Source organism: Boleophthalmus pectinirostris, unplaced genomic scaffold (assembly GCF_026225935.1).
Source record: "Boleophthalmus pectinirostris isolate CB_2022bp ecotype Guang Dong unplaced genomic scaffold, ASM2622593v1 HiC_scaffold_22, whole genome shotgun sequence".
In the NCBI taxonomy this organism is placed as follows: domain Eukaryota; kingdom Metazoa; phylum Chordata; class Actinopteri; order Gobiiformes; family Gobiidae; genus Boleophthalmus; species Boleophthalmus pectinirostris.
The window spans coordinates 24,977,947-24,999,068 of NW_026571190.1; the positions used below are offsets into that span (position 1 = coordinate 24,977,947).

General features: G+C 38.8%; 1 protein-coding gene across 1 annotated transcript; it reads right to left on the bottom strand.

Moving 5' to 3' along the window:
* Nucleotides 1-160: 160 nt before the first annotated feature.
* evi5l (EVI5-like protein) lies at nt 161-20,386 on the bottom strand. Its single transcript, XM_055157731.1, is given in 20 exon segments — nt 161-3,475; nt 4,398-4,493; nt 4,568-4,663; nt 4,763-4,802; nt 4,804-4,907; nt 4,984-5,142; nt 5,274-5,414; nt 5,625-5,741; nt 7,505-7,645; nt 9,530-9,583; nt 9,664-9,724; nt 9,817-9,914; nt 9,993-10,082; nt 10,166-10,309; nt 10,409-10,534; nt 10,622-10,696; nt 11,037-11,261; nt 11,860-12,049; nt 12,226-12,546; nt 20,085-20,386. Coding segments are annotated over 19 exon segments (2,499 nt in total). The 5' UTR covers nt 12,456-12,546; nt 20,085-20,386; the 3' UTR covers nt 161-3,163.
* Between the last annotated feature and the right edge of the window lie 736 nt (nt 20,387-21,122).

A 21,122-nucleotide genomic window follows, 5' to 3' on the forward strand; every position in this document is an offset into this window, starting at 1 on the left:
TAAACGTAAGGTAAAACTGTTTAATGTCATACTGTGGAACATTCCAGGCAGAGGGAAGACAAATCCATAGAAACAACAGGTGAAAGACCCCCAACCAAAACGTTAAACAGTAACATAGGAACTGAAATGGCAAGTAGCACAAATCACAGACAATCAGGTGTTTGCAAAGGTGCAATGCAAAGTTTATTTTGTATCATTCATAGGATACAGAACACTGACATGTACTTCCCCTATCGTACTGGAATTAATATAATCTTTCATGTAATTTAATATAATGACTTTGACAACATTAGCTCAAGATAAAACAATGATCTGGTTATTTAGTCTGATGATGAGGAACTGTGTGCCTCTGCCGTCAAACCCTCACCAAACACTGTAAAAATCTAGTTCTATGGCACATCATGTAGTAGCGTTGGTAAAATCATAGACCCAGTATTGTATTTAAATGGATGTACACGCAGATCCTCTAGACAGGGGAGGGAGTAGAGCACCATAACTGAACAACAGTGTCAAATTCGAAAAAAAAACAAACAAACAAACAAACAAAAAAACAAAAGAACTAATTAGTTGATTTTGATTCATAAGATCTGCATGTACCTGAAAATGCTTTGAATACAATAACAATGCATTGATGTGTGTAAATGAAGCTAGAAAGCCTTCGTGCGAGCTGAGATTTGAGTGTTATGATTTCATGAAAGGTTATTTGCAACAGAACGTTACATCCTGTTGAGCTCACTCATTACAGGAAAAGACAAATCCAGTTCCCCTCTTTCTTCTTCTCTTTCAGACAAACTTTAGGATATGAATAAGTGACATGGTTTTAGAGACTCATAGTATTCTCTGTAGTATCAGTTTTTGTCACCTGTCGCCGTATTGGTTCTAGTTGTTAATGTAAATGTCTAGGGCTAATGTAAACTCCAAAGGAAACACGCAGCCAGGCCTGTCACAATAACAAAGTTTGATGCACAATATATTGTACTGTACTGGTACAGATATATACTGTGATAAATTATCATTTTGAAACTACTTTATTCCACTGACACAAAGCAGGATAATCCCAGTAAACCATTTTTAAATAGAAAGTATCATTAAAAGGCCTGAGCTGCAACATATAATGTACTATTATTGGTCAATAAGAATAGAAGTAGTCACTTACTCAAAGTTTTACAGCTCAAATGTAAATTTGTTACAACAAAAATACCACAAATGTCCCAACTATTATAAAGAAATTGCACAAACGATAATGCTGAACCCCATAATATATAGTTCCAGCTTCAATGTATTGAACAATAAGTTGATATAGTATTTATCGTGACAGGCCCACATGCATTAACTGCCCAAATATCTGTATTAACCCTGTTTTTTGGAAAATTTCAGATTTCCGGTTTTTCATTAATAACCCTCTCTTCCCATTACAGTTTCAAAGAACCAATATGGCGCAGACTGATATCCAAGTGTAATCTGCAAAGTCCGCCCTGATGCTAAATGACAAAAGTCGATTCTCTGTAGTGCAAAGCGCAGTACTGGCCACTCAGTAGAACAACACCCTGTTAGTTGAATAACACCATCATCAGTAACAGTGTCTTAGAAATATATTACTACATCACATCCCAGTCACAACAGAAGCCATATATCTGTTAAACGTTTTGTCATGATAATATAGTATTGTATGATATGTGAATACTTTCAGACATATTTCATGGAAACTTCCTTGATTTCTCTGGTAACTTAATATACCTTTATGATAAATTGACTTTAACTTCCACGGGGCAACCTGCACAATTTAACAATTTTAATTAATTAATCAATACTTATATTATACGAGTGTTCTCTAGTGTTTTGGGTTTACAATAAACAAACTTACATTTTGCAAATAAACAAAATTTGAAAAAACATTTTAAAACGTTTTTCTATATCTTTAACTTAGACACGTTTAATGCTTTCAATACGATTTTTTTCAGTAGTTTAAGACTTAAAATTTACCTGTAAACAAGTTTTGTTGATGTATGCATTTTGACATGTAATATACAGTAGTAACACCATAGCAGCATGTCTCCTATCTCTTATCCACTGGCCCAGTAAACAGGGCTCGAGTTGGCACAAACAATGATGGGTCAAAATGTAAAAATCAAATGAAAATCTGTACACTTCTGTAATCCTGTACAAATTAATATTAAACATATCAAAATTAATTACAACATATAAGTGAAACAATAAAAACTAATTTGGCAACAATTTGCTTCTTCTTTTAGTCCATGTTGATTAAAATGTGGTTTCTCACAACACATCTCAGTTTCGATCACTGTTCAAATTGAAATCATCATTACTGGACATCTTGATGATCTTGATGAATAGTTTTTCTTTTGGTTGTTGTGGAAATGGAGATTTTTTTGTTTTGTTTCTTTTTTCTGAAGGCAGTGATGAAGAGTGTGAATGAAAAGGTTCAAAAATAGTCAAATGAGTTAAGGTTTGCCATACATAGTTCTTTTTATCAGTTTTTTTCGTCCTTGTTGATATTAACCTCCTCATCACAGATTCAGGTCTGGAGCTTGATGAAATGCAATGATCAGCAGCTAAAGTCGGATATGTTTTCTTCTAAAGAGCATTTTTGGATGGTGGGTGGCAAGGACAGAAACACAGGGGTGGCTTGTGGCTCTTGTAGTCCACACAATACCACAAAATAGAAAGTCATCACAGAATCCAACAGCTGCAATAACAGTCTGTTGTATTAAAGGTCCTATATTACACTAAATGGATTCTTGTGAACTTTAAGCTGTGTTATAATGTTACCTCATCAAAAACATACCTGGAGTTTTGTTTCATTCACACATTTAAGTAACCCTTTATTATTAGTCTGTCTACACCTCTAAAGCTCAAAATGCTCCGTTCTACCTTGTGATATCACGTAGTGGTAGTTTTCAAGTTACAGCTACCCTTTACCTTTAGTTCAGTAGAGATCGGAAATTTATGGACTGAAATCATCCAAATCACTCTAGTGAAAGTGTATGGAGTTTAAAAACACATTGGAGCCCTTTCTCTATTACCACATGATATCACAAGTGTTTTCTGTTTGAGTGTCAATAAAACAAAACACAACTCTCTGGATATGTTTGTGATGAGGAAACAACATTATAACAGATCAGAAACAGCGTAATATGGCCCTTTAATTGACTCCATCCATGGTCTCTGCACACACCATGGTGCCATAGATCTGCTGAGGATTGGGTTGAGTCCGCTCCTCCACCTCACTGTCAGTGCTGCCCTCGCTGTCCAGGGTGCCCGATGGGTGACACTGCCCTGACAGAGAGGGGTACAGGGCGTTGGGGGGCAGGGGGCTGGGCAGGAGGTCATCGTCCGAGCTCAGGTAGTCCCCCTCTGCAGACGTGGGGCTGGTCAGGTCCTGGTAGTTGGTGGTCCCGCTGCCACTGCTGATCCGGGAGCCAGTGGTCGTCTTCTGCCCGCGCAATATTCGAATCTGTGGAAGCAAAAGTGTTTAAGTGAGTGGTCCAGAGTGTTTAGGGTGTCTTTCATGTATCTTATTAAAGGTGCACTATGTAACTTTTTGCATAACTTGCTTTTGCTACTTTTTGTTACCTCAAATGTTCTACAGAATGGCATTCATCCAGTGCTGCCCAGTAATTACAAGGGATGCCAGTTACACAGTGTGCATAGTGCACCTTTCATGTACAATAATAATATATAATACAAAGGTTTTTTTTTACTAATATTGCTGGCTACTTTGCTACATGTGCTGGTTAGTATATACTTTAAAATCATGTACAGGCCTGTGGTCTATGGCCTCAGAGCTCACAGGTGCACATGAACACAGCTGGAGATGCATCTGCTCCAGTGCAGTTTGTGTGTCAGTTTGGACGCACCACACACACTCATGACAAATCTGAGGTTTTAGTTTCCCCCCCTTCATACATTTTAACCCTAAATGGTGGGAGCAGCAGTGGTTAACAGGGGAAATGATCTGACTTGTTGCACGTACAGAATATAAAAATAAGCAGCTTGTTGTCATGGTGAGCAGCGGGTGACAGGCTCCACCACATGAAACATTTGAGTGAGACTACATCTGTGTGACTCAAAGCAAAGCTGGTGACGTCACTCACTGTACTGAGATTTGTCTATTTGGTTTTCTGCCTCCTCATCTGTACTCACGCAAGTTTCAGGTAAATTTATTAAATCAAAATGGAGATCAAATGTCAGCAGGAAAGCAGCACAGAACAGAGCACCTTTATAGTCACGCACTGCAACTCTCTGAATGAACAAATGTTCATAATTCATGTTTCAAGTAAGAACATGACTTGTCTGTAATAAAATGTGGTGAAACTGTTGTTATAAAATCTCCATTATTATTTGACAGTAATGTTCAAAGTTCTTATTTGTCACACCTCATTTTTGAGTTCAGTGATCTGGTCCCGGAGCTGGTTGATGTACTGTCTGGAATCAGAGTGGTTGAGCTGACCCTGAATCAGACCTTCTTCTTTCTGCAAAATAAAGAAAATAAAAATAATAACTACATATATTTGATGCAAATGTGTAAATCAAACCACAACAGCACCTGTATCTCGAGTTCTGCAATCTTCTGCCTGAGCTCAGCCATGGCAGCCATGCTGTCTGCCTCTCTCAGCCTCACCGCCATCACTTCCTCTTTACTCTGAAGGATTTAAGGGACAAAACAGTTAAAGCTTTATACACACTGTATAAACTATGTGTTTTTTACTATAATCCTTCTGTTTGATCATTGAACCCAGACCTTGCAATCTGATTCTGCCTGTTTTCTCTTCATCTCTGAGCTGTGTCTGAAGAGCTTTGTTCTGATTGGACACCATCTGGAGCCGGTCCTGGAGGGCCGAGCGCTCCTGCTCATGACGACCGATCTGTTTGCCGTGGATCTGAGTCTATAAGACAAGAACCCTTCATGATGCCTTGTTTAAAACCACACATAACCATACTATTACTGTGTGAGTGTCAGACCTGGCTCTCCAGCTGCAGCACCTTGAGTTTGACCTCCCGGAGCTCGGCCTGGGCCTGAGCCTCTCTCAGACGCACCGTCATCAGTTTGTCTTGGAGCTCGTTCATGGCGTTCTTCTTTGGGGACTCTTTCCAGTGGCTGCTTCCACGAGACATGTGGTGCTGTGGTACACATGGTGAATATAAAGTACAGAGAAAGTCTATACTGGTTATTTCATGTATTTATTTTGTATAAAATAATAATTTAACTTATTATATTGTTTATATTTATATGACTGTTGTACTGCTGTCACCTGCCAGCGCTGGTTCAGTTCAGTGACTGTGTCCTGCATTTCTCTGAATGAACTCAGAGTCTCCAGCTCTCTCAGTTTCATCTGCTTCACCTCCTCTTGCAGAGCGGCCATGTTGTTCTCATCAGGCAGACAGCTGTTCTTCTGTGGATGAAAATCAATGAAGATTTAACAACTGCAATCTATTGTATCATATATTCTATAAGCAATAATTAAAGTTGGCTTCATAAACAGGAAACTAAATACTTTCATTTTGAACTGAGGATCAACATTAGAGTTGCCTGTTTACTTATGTGTTCAGGCTTATAAATAATTTATTGGTTGTGAATATACTGCAGTGTAATGTGCTGTTACCTTCTCCAGGTCAAGGATTTTGTCTTGCATCTCCTTCAGAGCTCCCAAAAGTTCAGCCTCACGTAGTCGAGATTGCTCCAGCTGTGTCTGCAAGTTGTTCACAAATTCCTCTGTGTACTGAAAGATAATAATAATAAGCATAAGTTCATGAATTCATTTAATTTTCTAGGTAAATGAAATTAAAGTAACTGAATGTATAGTTTCAATAAAGTGTTAACCAGGTAAAGGGGAAATGACTTCTACGCACTGTGAAAATATAAAAAGCCACAGTTAGTGTCAACTCTACCACTTCAAAGTGAAAGCACCAAGTTTTAAAGCGCTAAGTGGAAAAATACCCTCAAATTCGACCCAAACACGAGACAGTGAAATTGGCATAGTACATAGCGTGAGGATCAGTCTTTCGGTTAGTCATTTGATTTGTATCAAAGTTCACTGATCAAAGATGAGCGTGACAGACTGAAGAATGGGGAGAAAGGTTACGTGAATTTTAGACTGAAAAGTCGTCAGTGATATTTCTAGGGTTTTCATGTGGCTACATTAAAGTTGTAATAAAGTAAGACTAACTGTAAATTATGAACATAAATTTTTATCATCAACATCTGTATCACTTCTGCTAATTCAGTGATTCAACTCTAATTAATTGCAGGTAATTCAAACTGGGAATTACCTGCACTTTATAGACACACCAATGGCATAACAGGTATAGGTACAACATTTTTTTTTGTATGTGATAGCACTAATGGTTACGGAACAGTCCTCCAGTACTGTTTATGTTGTACTTTCAGAAAAGGAAGTAACATGCACACATATTTATTTATACACGTTATTGCTAACGCTAATATTTAAGTAGGCCTAGTATTGATTATTGTTCTTATCTTCCTCTTTTGATGTGTTTTTTACATTTTTTGAAATGACAAATGAAGAACCTTGATTATTTATCTTCACACATCAGCAAGTTAAAAGAGGTACTTTTCCCATCCTCCTTTCACTAAAACAACACATGACTAAAGAATTATTATTTAAGATTCTTAAACAGCCAATCACTGCTCTGTGTCACTAAGCTGTTACCCTCACCAACGGGTAAATAAATGAGCTACTGTTAGGAGGGACAAGCTTCAATTAAAATATGAATAACTAATGCTTTGACCATCCACACAGCTAAATGGCTGTCAGATTTAAAGGTGTAACGTTTCTGGTGGAGGGTCTGCCAAATGCTTTTCTTCATGGAGATGTTATTGCTTTGTCTGAAATGTTTCACAGTATGGCATTAAGCCTTTCTATCTTTGTGGAGATCAAACCAGACCGAGCTACAGGTCAGATCTGTGGAGAGGCATCCCTGCTCACAGTCAGAGCAATAAAACCACCTGTAATTGAATAAGTTTAAGGCAGATCTGTTTAATGTCATATTGTGGAACATTTTAAGCAGAGCGATGATATATCCATAGAACATTTCTTAGTTTCTTTCCATTTGACCAAATAATATACATTTTTTGAGTGTTTTCATACTAGGGCAAGCAAAAAAGAATAAAACAATGTGACTGAATGCTTTTGTTGTCTCTGTCAGACGTTATGTGTAGAAAATTCATTTTGTCTTCTTGTTATATAGAAACTTTGTGTTTTCTTCTAAAACAATAGGCTAAAGCTCAGGTGGTTGTTATAGTGGGCTTGGGATTTTCTAATCTTTTCCAGACATTTTTCCCATAACTTCCATGAATTATGTTCAGAAATTTCATTTTATCTTCTTGTTATGTTGAGTCTTATCTTCTATAAAAAAACACAAAGTCAGACATTATGTATAGAAAATTCATTTTGTCTTCATGTTATATAGAAACCTTATATTATTACAAGAAAAACACAAATTCTCTGTCAGACATTCTTACCTTCTGTTGCATCAGCTCTCTGATGGTGTCCTGTGCTTTCTCCAGGTTCTCTGTGGCGGTGGTGCATTGCTGCCGTACCACCGCCAACTCCCGTTTGATCACGTAGTTCTCCTCAGCCTCCTGGGCTCGTGTCACCTGACCCTGAAGGGAAACCGTGTTCAGACAAGGGCTCTTACAGATAACCAAATGAATGGGTTTACTGTGTGGGCTGCAAACAGTAAGGCCTAATTTAAAGGTCACATATTATGCACAATTGACTCTTTTGACCCTTTTAAGCCATGCTATAATGTTGTTACCTCATCAAAAACATACCTACAGTTGTGTTTTGTTTCATTCACACGTTTGAGAAATCCTGCATTCTTAGACTACATTTCCAAAGCTCATAATGCTCTGTTCCACCTTGTGATGTCATGATAGTGGTAGTTTTCATGTTAACAGTCTTTCATTTTTAGTTCAGTAGAGCAATTCCAGTCCTGAAATCATCCAAATGAGTCTAGTGTATGTGTGTATGTGTATGGAGTTTAAAACACAGTAGAGCACTTTCTGTATTACCACATGACAACATCACAAGGTGGTACAGAGTGCTATTTGAGAGAAAACCAGCCTAAATAAGCAGGTTTGTGTGTTAAACCTGTGTGAATGAAACAAAAACAATTAAAAGGTATGTTTTGGATACATGGATCAGAACTTAGCGTAATACGGGCATTTTAAAGGTGCACTATGTAACTTTTCTGGTGAGGGGAGTCTGCCACCTGCTTGTATCCATGGAGTTGTTAGTGCTTTTCCTGGAATGCCCCACAGTATGGCATTAAACATATCAATCTTGCATTTATCTAATTATAATTTATTTATTGCTGTAATACCCTGAAAAACATGGATGCTTACAGCCTCGCCACCCTTGTTTAAAGTCACACTGTGGAGCATTTCAGGCAAAAATAATGACATCTGAATGGAGAAAAGCAAGTGATAGATCCTCTACCAGAAAAGTTACATAATGCACCTTTAATAAATCCTTAATGAATTTATGTATTCGTGAGTCTGAATGTAACTTTGAACTGAACAACAAAAATAAACATGACCTGTCTTTTGATGTAAAAAACTGCTAAACATTAACACGTTATGAGGTTCAAAAACTGTTCCATGCCACATGCGGGAGCTATAGAGCCTCACTGTACTATGGATCCTGAGATCACCATGCATTCAGTTTTTCAGGTGGTTTCATTCATGCATTGACAGGAGTCCAAAGGGCATCAGACAAAGTGCAGGGGTCAAAGGTGAAAGAGAGGACAGTGGATAGCAGTACTGTACCTGTATCAGTCTGTCTGCCAGAGCAGCACTCTCCTACAGTGCAACCCAGATGAAAAAAGAGAGAGTGAGAGAGAGGAAGAGAAGGGGTAGAAATGGTGTGAAGAAATTGGAAATCACCAGAAAATCACAACAGAAAACAAGAAGAACACATATACAAATTAGGAAACCAAGGAGAGGGAAAAATGAAGAAAAGAGACATTTTTAAAGAAACAATAAAAGCAGTATTGATGAGTCTATACACTATCTTGACACAAACTTGACACAAATTTACTATAAATAAAAATCTATGGAACATTAGCACAAAATTTCAGAAACTTCTCACACCTAAATTTCTGACGAATGAAGGGGAAGATTACATTTTGTTGCATTAAAGGTGCACTATGTAGCTTTTTAGTTGGGGGTCCATCATCTGCTTGTTTCTGCTTATTATATAAATATTCCACAGTATGACATTAAACAGCTCTACCTTACATTAATCAAATTACTGTTGGCTTCATAGCTCAAAAATACTTAGAAAAACAGGCTGTAACCCGATCTGAGCTGTAACTTGTCTGATTTGGTCTCTATGAAGATTGAAAGGTTTAATACCATACTGTGAAACATTCCAGATAAAGCAATAACATCTCCTGGAGAAAAGCATTTGATGGACCCTCCAGCAGAATAGTTACACAGTGCATCTTTAATAGAAAATGTAATTAAAAGATAAAATATGTTTACCTTTTCTAATGTCTCGATTCTCTGCTTCAGGAGTCGGTTTTCTGTGCGCAACCGCTGGCAGAAAGTGAAAAGGACAAAGTTGAAGTGTGGGATTCTTGTTGTGTAGCGTTAGTATCATTATGTAGGCTACTGACCTTTATCTCAATCTGTTCCTCCATTTCTTTGTTCTTTATTGTGGTATATTCTTTCTCCAGCCTGGTGTGAAACAGAGAGTTGAATCAGTCTACTTTATCTTATCAGAGTGTTTTAATATTACAGTTGCATCAGTACTAAGACAGTGTTCATACTTCTTCATCCTCTTGGGGTTGTATTTGACCTGGTAGGCCCTGAGGATTAGCTTGTCGGGGCAGCTGTCAAACTGGTGGGGGATCACTTTTTGGAAATGCTGCAAAAACACAAAATATACTTTGGCAATTCAAATAATGCTGTATTTTTAAGGTTAAAACATATTTCTGTTTCTTACCTGTGACATGCCCTCCATGTCCAGCTGAATGAGGTCAGTCTGGTTGTACTGTAGAATGGCCAGGCCAACACGGAAAATAATTTCCAGGCCCTATGGATAAATTAAGCAGACCATTTTTTTCATTAAGCAATAAACAGTGCATTATTTAAACCAACAATGGGCTGTATACTCACCTCATACATAAAAATATCAAAGATGCGTGTTGCAACAGGAAGAGGGAGGAAGGTGAGGAAAAGGGTGAGAAACCAGGACGAGGCGTACATGGATGTGTGAAAACTCTGGGACTTAAAGTGTATGTTCAGTTCTGGGAGCTGCTCCTGTGGTTAATAGAAATGTTTAACATCAGCATTAGTTTCAGGACAAGTGTCACGACAGTAGTGCCCCCTTGTGGGGCAAATCCACTCTGCAACTTTTACCTGAAGAAGATATTCAAACTGGTAGATGCAGAGGCCCAGTTCAGCCATGCTGGGTTTGAACAGCTCTCTCAGGCGATACTCTTGCATCAGACGCACAAACACACAGAAGGCTTCTTCCTCAGGCATCTGGAGGGACGAGAGGCATATGAGCTCTCATGAATGTCTTTGGGTGTACATTCTAATGAGCCTTTATGGAAATGTCTGTTCACTTACTTGCATTAGCAACAGCCCTACAATGAATGCACTGCCTTGACAATAGCCCACCTCTCGATCCACAAGGGAGTAAGCCTGTGAAATACAGACATGTTTTAAACCAATGTCCTGTTTAAATCTGCCATCTTCAAACAGATGAGAAGACCAGAGGCATCTCATTTCCTGAGCAGCAGAAAACAAGAGGCTGCATTCGGGGGTTTCTGCATCAGATTTTAGGCAAATTTCCTGTCGCCAGAGATCCACCACAAATCATATTAGCAGAGTCTGAAAACAGCAACCTGGATAATAATAATTCAGGCTTAAATTGTCACAGTTTTTTGAAAACAAGAAAAAAATATGAGCAGAAAATTACTATTCTTTTTCTTTTTCAGTTCTTCTCACTCCCAATATTGATACTAATGCCAGTGTGCAGTACCTTCATGACATTGAAGAGGACCTCCTGACCCAGACTGTCCTGGCCTTTGAAGAACTCGTGCTCTGGATATGTGCGGGCAATGTCTCTGCGGATCAGTTTCTCACACGGAGACGACATCTTCAACAGTTCAGAATACTGGTTCTTCACTGGCATGTCTGTGGCATTACCCAGCAGCTGCCACACGATGGCACGGAAATGGTGAGGGATGCCCTTCCTGATCAGCTCCTGTGAATGCCAAAGAGAGTAAAATGGACTTAGGATTCATATCAAAGCATGGACTCTGTGATGTTAAATTGTCATATGAAGAATTAATCAATATATTTTGGTAAACTGATTCATAAAATAAATTAAATCCACAAGGCTCTTCAGTAAGCAGTTCAAAATGCCTGTCCTCGCCAAAAGGCTACATTAAAAATTCTACATGAGTATGATCCTTGTTCTAATACGATCTCATCTTCTAAAATGTACTTTTTTTCAAATCAGTGAGATTGAAAACAACTACTTTTCCATTTATCTTAACAAATGTGTTGTCTCATCATTTCCCTTCGTGTTTCCCCTTCCGGAGAGGGCACATGGGTGAAAGAATGCAGGATAAGTTGCTGTGACTGCTGTCTGTGACTGATAATGAACTATAAGAAACTGACAACCTCAGGGTAATAATGGTGGTTACCCATGGGTTTCAGAATGATGAGAAGATGACTGTTGCCATAGCAATGAACAATTTCAACTAATATTTTGAATGTGAAAAAGTCCCCAAAAAACTAATGAATTCCTGGAGATACTGCAGTTCAGAGCCCAAGGTAATGTTTCAAAAGTGTCTTGCCTTTAGGAGTTTGTCTTTTTTGCGTCTCCACTCCTCCCACTCGTTGACTATGCGTCCCCACAGGATCCAGGTGTCCTCCTCCAAGTGGGACAGGTTTGAGGAGGCCGAGGAGCTGGACACAAGGGAGGAGCCACTGTTGCGCCGTGAGCCACTCATGGACCGCATGGATTTGGAGTCAGCTTCTAACAACCTGAGAAGAGATATTAAGCCATGGAAAACAGATGTTTACATAAGGCTAGTCTCAGAAGTATTGTTCCCATTTTTGTCATCCTTCTACTAGCAACTCCAATCCTTAGTGTTTGGGTACGTGCCCAGTTTGAGTCTAATGTAGATTTGGTTTGGTGGCATATCCTAAATGTTAAATACCTGTTTTGCTCCTCCAATTTGGCCAGTAATTCTAGCTCGTCTGGACTGAGATTCTCAGAGTCTGCAGGAGACACAGCAGGAGCTGAGAGCACGGCATCATGGGAAGATGAGTCTGGACTGAGCACTGGACTGCCTGTGGAAGGATCAGGATCCATGCCCGGAGGGGAAGAGGGACACTCCAGCTGAGCCATGGAGCCTTCTCTCTCAGGGCTGTTACTGGCAATAGACATGGTTCACTCTCACTGTCTTCACTCTGGCCCTGCTATTTCCTGATCAACCAGCAGGTGGCCTGAGAGCCAATCTGATCAGAGCTCCTCAAACCTGGTGAGCACACACACAAAAACAAAAAAATAGAGTTTATTACAGTTACTTAATAACTATTATATAATAAAAATACATGAGTTTTAGAGTTATGAAATTCTAGCACTGCTGCCAAATCAGTTAACAATTCAACATAAAATATGATATCTTTTGAATGGTAATTGGTCTTCAAATGTCACCTATAAAGGGGAAGTTGAAACCCATGAATAGTATATTGTTTTGACCTTCAATATGAGGATGAAACTACGTGTTTGCCTTGTGTTTCCAGACATCACTGTTGACATTTCCTATAGACAAGTAACTTGTTTGTAACAAGCATCTTGAGCCATCGAAAGTATAACTATTAAGCTAATCCACAGAACAATACCAGTGGAGTCTGCTCCTCCCAGCTCATATAACTGTTGTGAAGGAGTGGTCCTGGTTACTGATGAGATCATTGAGAAACACTGACAGCACTTTTAAAATGCAATCAAATCTTGTCTGACATTAATTTGGTCTGTGACAATAAAGGCAATTGTGGTAATCTAATCAGACTAAAAATGGAAGGTAAATAGGCTATGCAAAATGATCACAGAGCAACACAACAGATGGGTCTGAATTATTGATCCCTTCTTTTTCCAAGAAAAGGAAACTGGCTGATTAAATTAATAATTTTCTAATATTAGAAGCCACAGATTTTTGTGTCACATAGAGACATTTTACTCTGCAGTGTCCAGCAGCCCCTCAACATGAGCCACATCCCTTGTCATCCCCATAAAGCAGGTGGCTAAATATAGAACTGCAGTTAGCTTCCAGATGTGAGACAGATTTTGTGGGGGCTTATGTTGCGTGATACAATTTTACAACTGGCTGTGCTGCTGTGTCCACCACTGTATTAAAGAGAAATCCAAAACAGTCACTACAGACCATTATGGAAAATAAACAAGGCTTTGACCATCCTTCCGTGTTCTTTTGCATATCTGTAGCCAGATCATGGGGGCAGCAGTCTAAGCAGGGACTCACAGACTTCCCTCACCCCAGACACTTCCTCCCCCAAGACATAGTCCCTCCAGTGTGTTCTGGGTCTTCCCCGGGTATTCTTCCTCCCCAGGGAGACGTCCAGGAGGCATCAAGAACAGATACCCTCCCCTCAGCTGGCCCCTCTTGACGTGGAGGAGCAGTGGCTCTACTGCGAACTCCTCCCATGTGACTGAGCTCCTCATCACTAAGGGAGCACCCTGCCACCCTGCGAAGAAGCTAATTTCCACTGCTTGTCATTGCAATCTTCTTCACAACAACAGTATGATACAGAGACCACATCATGACTTTGAACATGTTCTGCTGCTAATAATGAACCTGTGAGCTACAAGGAGAACATTACATTATACATTACATCTGAACCCACGTAAACTAAATTTTGTTTTAACAAAAAAGACATCCACTGGCTAACCCAAAATGTAACAACAAAACACAGAAAATTAGCAGGGGCAATAAAGGAGGTAAACCTCTGGTCTGAACCAAGAAATCCACATGGCCAGACAAGGAGTGCATTCATTCACCACAACCAGGCCAATCAAAAGATCCATTAAGAAACCAATGGAACCAATCACATCTGTAAACAGACTCCAGCTACAAGACAGCAGCTTGCCTTTCAAATGAAAAACAACATTGACAACTAACTGTATTACAAAAGCAATTTCAGTGAGACTGTGAATATTGGATGAGATGTGATCATGAAAAAGGGGAAGAAAACAAATTGAAATTTGAAATTCAATTGACAAAAGTAAAACACAACAAGGCCTATTAGTTGGTTCCATAAGCAAAGGCAAATTCAACAGTGATCAACAAGATTAATCAGTTTATACGTACACGTCTAACTAATAAATAGTAGTCATGAGACATGAGTATATAAATACTTCAATTTACCAATACTCTGCCTATAAATGTAAATGTGGTTTCATGTGAAAATGTGAAAATCTTTTAGTGTGTTTGTCAGTGAAAGCAAATGGATTTCAAAGGGAGTCAACAATTGCAAATTATGGTCAAAATGTTATGTCTCTTCTTATAATAACTTTCACATTAAATTTGATATGATGTGACACTCCTGACCACAGAGCAGTTTAGCAGCACACTGGTAGTTAGCGGTGAGACTGTAGCCTGGGTTTGCTGTAAAGCTCTGAGTCATGGAGGAGAGCAAAGAGAGCCCAAACAGAAGGACATTGTGAAGGTCTATGACAAAGCACAACACTCTCCTGAGCCCACAGCTGATCACAGTGTGACAGGCGCTAACACTAACGCTCACGCTCGCTCCAGACACTCAGGGCTATGAGACAGAAAATACAACTGCAAAAGATGTGTTACTGTGAAGATATTATGATGAAGGTTACAGTGATGTGTACTAGCATGGACAGCTTTAAAACAGACCGTAGTAATATCACTGCCAAAACTGTGATTTGCAAATAATTAAAAGGTAAATCCTTATAATTTACTGCAGTCAAATATTAATAAAATTTTTGCTTTAGAATACCATCAGTCATCATGGCAACAACTGGTAACTATACCACATTTTGTCCTTTTAAGCCTCAATTAATTGAGTGCAAGAAAAGCTTGGGGAGGGTACTTTGCAATGCTGAGATGAGCTATAAATGTGGGATGCAATAGAAAAATTGACCAGTTATCCACAGTCTCTGATTTACTTGCATATCTGTGGACATTGAGCAATTGTCTAAAGATTGTGACTAAGGCTGGCAAATACTGACAAATATGAATATATTTTTCTTTATCATCCAGATGGTGATTGTCAAACAGTGTTATCCCACGTTCTAGTAAATTTCTAAGGAGAATTATAACTGAAGTTTAAGTTTTGCATAAACATGAACTGGACTACAAAATCAACATGGATGTAACAATAACCGAAATGCATTATTATTGTTAAATGCATTGTTATGGTGCAGCAACAGCTAAAAAACAGGGTGAACTACACAGACCATGACCATTTACTCCATTTCAGTGCAGACTACAGAAGAATTTACAGCAATTAAATCTGAATTCTTTGGATTGTCAAGGCATTTTTAAAGAAAAAGCAGCATATTCACTATTTTATCTCAAAAAATCACAAAATATCGCAAATAAAATACAAAATAAATATTGTACAGTGAAATGAATATGTTGAAAAAATCGTAGTAAGAGATTTGGATATCATTACATCCCTAAAAATTAACCACAAAGCGCAGAAATAACACTGTATACCATAGTTTTTGTATATAATTCTTATAGATAAAATACTCATACTCAGTACTACATTTGCATACCTCAGATTCCATCTCTGTTTTTCAATACATCTCCCATCTCTCACTACACTCATGTTAATGTTTAAATCTCCTCAGTGCTCTCTGATCTCCTTGGCCTCTGTTGCTCCATCCATAACACAGACTCACTCAGCCGGAGCGGTTGCAGCTAACGCCACTAACCTCGCTAACCTCGGCGTCTCTAACTCATCATGATTAAATGTTTGTCTACAACACGTGGACTGAGCATTTCCATGGTCTTCACCTCATGCACACTGTCCTTGAGCTTCCCCGATGTATTTCTCTAGAAAAATGGGGGGGTACTATATAATTTTTTTGTGTACGACATATGTTTAAAGGGCTTATATTACGCCATCAGTTGTGTTTTGTTTCATTCACACGTTTACCACACAAACCCTGCATATTTAGGCTCTTTTCTTCTCTCAAACACAAATCACTCTATGTGGTAATACAGAAAGTGCTCCACTGTGTTTTTAAACTCCATATGCCTTCAATAATTTGGATGACTTCAGCACTCAGCTAAAGGTAAAAGGTAGTTATTAACTTGATATCGCAAGATGGAACAGAGCATTTTGAGCTTTGGAGATACAGACAGACTAATATTAAGGGATTACTAAAACATGGGTGTATGAAACAAAACACAAGTCCAGGTATGACTTTGATTAGTTATATTGCGTAATATAGAATTAAAGGTGCACAATGCAATTTTTCTGGTGGGGGGAGTGTGGGGTCTGCTTGTGTCCATGGACCTGTAATTGCAGCAGTACTTATTTCAACTTGTCTATCTTGTTTTCAATTACAGGTGTTTTTATGGCTGAAGAAAAAACATGCATTCTTATTGTGAGTAGGTTTGCCTCTCCACAAATGTAGTGTCACCTACTTGTCACCATAGAGATACACAAGCTTCATGCCATACTGTGGTACATTCCAGGCAAAGCAATAATATTTCCATACACACAAGCAAATGGCAGCTCACTACCAGAAAAGTAACATAGTACACCATTATGAAGTGCCCAACCATCCAATTCTAATGTGTTTACAAGCAGAGTTATCAGACTGAAACAAATGAGCAAAGACAAGAAATGTCTTCATCCCCAAAAGCTTGTAATACAATGACATCTATCATATTGACAAGGCTGTTAAATAGCTTGTAACCATCCTGACAGCAGTATGACTCATGGCTAATCTCAAAACTGGATTAAAAAGAACCGCACCAATAAAACCAGCCAGGGATTTGTAAATGTATTCTAGAGTAACAACTAGGTCCCACGTAATGTTCTCAGAATAAGTAAATAGTGTAACTAAATGTAATATGAAATGCTCTTCTCCATGGAGATGTTATTGCTTTGTCTGAAATGCTTCACAGTATGGTATTAACCCTTTCTATCATCATGGGAACCAAATCAGACCAAGTTCAGGTCAGATCTGTGGAGAGGCAACCCCGCTCACTGTCAGAATGCCTGTTTTTCTAGGTATTTTTCCACCTTTAAAACCTGTAATTTAATAAACGTAAGCTAGAGCTGTTTAATGTCATACTGTGGAACAATCCAGACAGAGGAAAGACATCCATAGAAACAAGTAGGTGGTGGACCCCTAATCAAAACAACCTTTAACTCATTGTTTGGTGCAGTTAGAAGCAGCAAAAGGTTATACAATTTGATCCAGAATCTGTGAGTTATTTTGCTAGACCAAACACGAGTTCCCACATCACAGCTAAAAGGTTAATATTCCTCCATAGATGTCTTCTGGGGCTGTAAATTATTTTTAAAAGGGTCAGTTCAAAATAAAAACCATCTTGGACATTTTCCTACAGAAACATTCACTGAGTCGCTTACAGTATTTGTTTCCATTTAGCTGTAGTAGTACCATGGGAATACATACTCAGCCATACAAAAATATGGGAGGATGTATCATGTTCCTATTAATATTTGTTCCTCCCTGTAGCTGAGCTGTACATGCATTTCACGTTTCAGTAAATGTGCAGCTCCAGTTACAAATGTGAAACTGACAAGAACAATAGAGTAAGGAGGGACAGAGAGGAGGGTCAGCAATTGTAGCTGTGTGCATGTGTCAGCACAGAAACAGGGCCGTGAAGCTAGGGTTAAGACAAAAGACTTAAGTTCAAAACATAATTTACAAACACAGGCATTTAGTCTGTTCACTTTACATTATGATTTACATATGACTGGACATGACCTAAACTACACAATGTTGTGCCAGACTGAATGTTCCATCTCTGACAATGCAATTTAAAGAATTGAATATGTTAATAGAAAATACAATTGAATGAGTGAACACTTAAGGGTCCACTATATAACTTTTTGATAAGGTCCGTCACCTACTTGTTCTTATAACACTTATAACGCCATAACACTTGAGATACCACTGCTCTGTCTGAAATGTTCCATGGTATGACATTAAAAAGACATACCTTATATTTATTAAATTACACATCGTTTTGTAGCTCAATAATACCTGGAAAAACAGGCATTCTGACTGTGAGCAGGGTTGTCCACAGACTTGACCAGTAATTTGGTTTGGTCTCCATGAAGTCAGAAAGGTTTAATAACATACTGTGAAACATTCCAGACAAAGCAATAACATCTCCATGTAGAAAAGCATTTGTCAGACCCCCGAGAAAAGTTACACAATGCACCTTTAAGGATAACTTTACTAAACAACAGTAACTGGTAATAAACCTGTACTGCTGTTTACTAATATTAATATATTCAAACACTGACAGTCACTCACATAGCCTATAGATTCACTACTCGATAACTACTTGCAGTAAAAAAATAAATTTTAGTCTTTGATTGACAACATTGTTTCTGAAGTCTAGCCCATGACCACAACCGCATACGTAAACTTCCCTTACCCACTGCGTATAATAAGTTACCTTACTATAAATTGAGTTACATGTGTTCACTTCCTGCATTCTGCTGCCAACCTTGTGTGTGTGTGTGTGTGTGTGTGTGTGTGTGTGTGTATCTGTGGCTGAATTATAAAATCAGGAGGTCCTTCAACTATTCCATTTTATAGGCTACGTTTTGGCTAGAATGTGTCATTGGCAGAGCTGTGTAAGAGAAAGTGAACAGAATTATTATATAGTACTATATCGTTTGCATTCTTCTTTTATTTTATCATAGTTTATATTTGCTATTATTATTATTTGTTTAAACTTACACCATAATGCATAAGTAAATTCCTGAATTTTGTTCATAAAACATATTCAGTTTTTGACTTGAATGCACAAATGCTATCCTCACTATTTCAGCTGTTAAAATACTGAGATGAGAGATGAGTGAGCAGGAACCCGTCTGAAAGGATTAGAAGAAAGGACAAATTGCTTGGCTCAAGTGATTACAGTATATCATGGCATATACAACAGTATAATGAACTAATGTAATGTAGTCGTCAGTGTAGGTTGAATAGAGTGGCCAAACAAGGTCACCATGTCAGTCAGATTCCTGTTTCCTCTTTTAATGCACTGAGGGATCTCTTTCTTAAGTGAGAGTGGATTAGGAGAAACGTGAGCATAATCTCATCACATCTTCAATGAGGATATGACAAACCGTAATATTGTAAACTCTGGCTGACTCATTAGAGTTAACACGGGACTACATAGTTTGCCCTTTTGCTGTGATGGCCTTGGAGGCTTGCAGTGTCAGGGTATCTGCACCTTGTTTACCTGTGAAGAGTAATAGGATAATTTAAAAAATGGTTGACTGTCGCAATAATATATGGGCCGTTGTCTCTGAATTAGGCCTAATTGGAAAAGGCTTCTCAGCATATAGGCTATAGGTCACAGAAGGCTATTGCAAAGCTATAGATCAAACAAACCAACTGCCAGATTGAGAAATAAACCATGGCCTGTATAAAATCACTGGCCACTTGCACGTTTGAGCCCCCTCGTGTATGGGCAGTCATTGTAAAGTGCCGCTGATCGGCGCACACCAGGCCCAACACACGCTCTGCAGTCGCCCTGCTTCTATCAACAGAGCCTATGTGACACATCATTACATTATAAGTGAAATGCCTCGGCTTGTGTAGCAACATTAAATGGAACTAGAACCCAACACGGACTGCCAAGGCACGTACACTTCCCTTTTTCGATAAATGCGGCTGTAAAATATAGGCCTGTGCTTCTGGAAAGAGATCACGAAGCTAAAGCGCTCGTTGGACATCAGTGTTCCTCTAAATAACGCGGTGGCCGTAAACATTTACATGTAGGCCAACATAACCACATCTTACCAGTTCTTCCTTTTCATGATCCTAATGGTGAGCCGTCATGCTTACTCCAGCATCCACGGGTCAAATGTTTGTAGTCGGCTAATTAAAATCTTTATGGACCACCGAGGAGCTTTTCAGGGACCGTCCAACGCTGTGCCATCCTCGATCCTCCTCCAGCCGCACAGCTGCCGCACCGCTCCGCCGCGCCAGGCAGAGCTGTGTCCTGGGATATGACGGGGAGAGTACGTGTCCACGGGAAAACAGAATAAAACATTTAGATAGACTGATGCTGTTACCGCGTAGAGGCAGAATGACGCTTACATGGCGACATGAATCATTACAAATAAATCACAGAATGGCTGGCGTCGGTCCTGTCAGCTTGAGGAGGGGCGCACCAATCACCGGGCAGAACTCCACATGATGAGCAGGTTACTGACCAATTGGATGCAGCTATGCAAAAGAAAGACAACAGTTAGGACCAATCAACGTAGAGCTTTATTCTGTGAGAAGGCGGGCTGTACAGGTGCTACAGGCACAGAGGTAGCAACAGAGGAATTAGTCCCTCACAAATTAATAAAAGCAAGCAGCAGCAAATAGGAAGGTCATTCATTACCAACTTTTGTATATTTATTTATTGCCATAGTTTTCTTCTGCAGCCTAAGTCAGAAACTGAGCTATCTCCATCAACAATAAGGGCATCTATATCCATGTAGTCATACGAAAAAGAGTGAGTAACTTAATACTGTGTCACTAAAATGACAGCACTTCAAGCGCTACCTCTGCTTAAATCGTTACTCGATGCTGCCACCAAATGGACACAAATGATATCATTTATCTCACGTTTTGGACAAATTCATTAAAAAAATGTGTATAGACTACAAAAGGCATATTGAATAGATTGTAATGTAATAAATGTAAATAATATGATAATGTTATATTTGAACATTACATTACTATTATAATATAATATAATATATACTATAAAATGTTATGATTTTAAGTATGCTGGCCATAGACTGTAGAGTCATGTAACCCCACAGATAACCCTATGTAGGCATA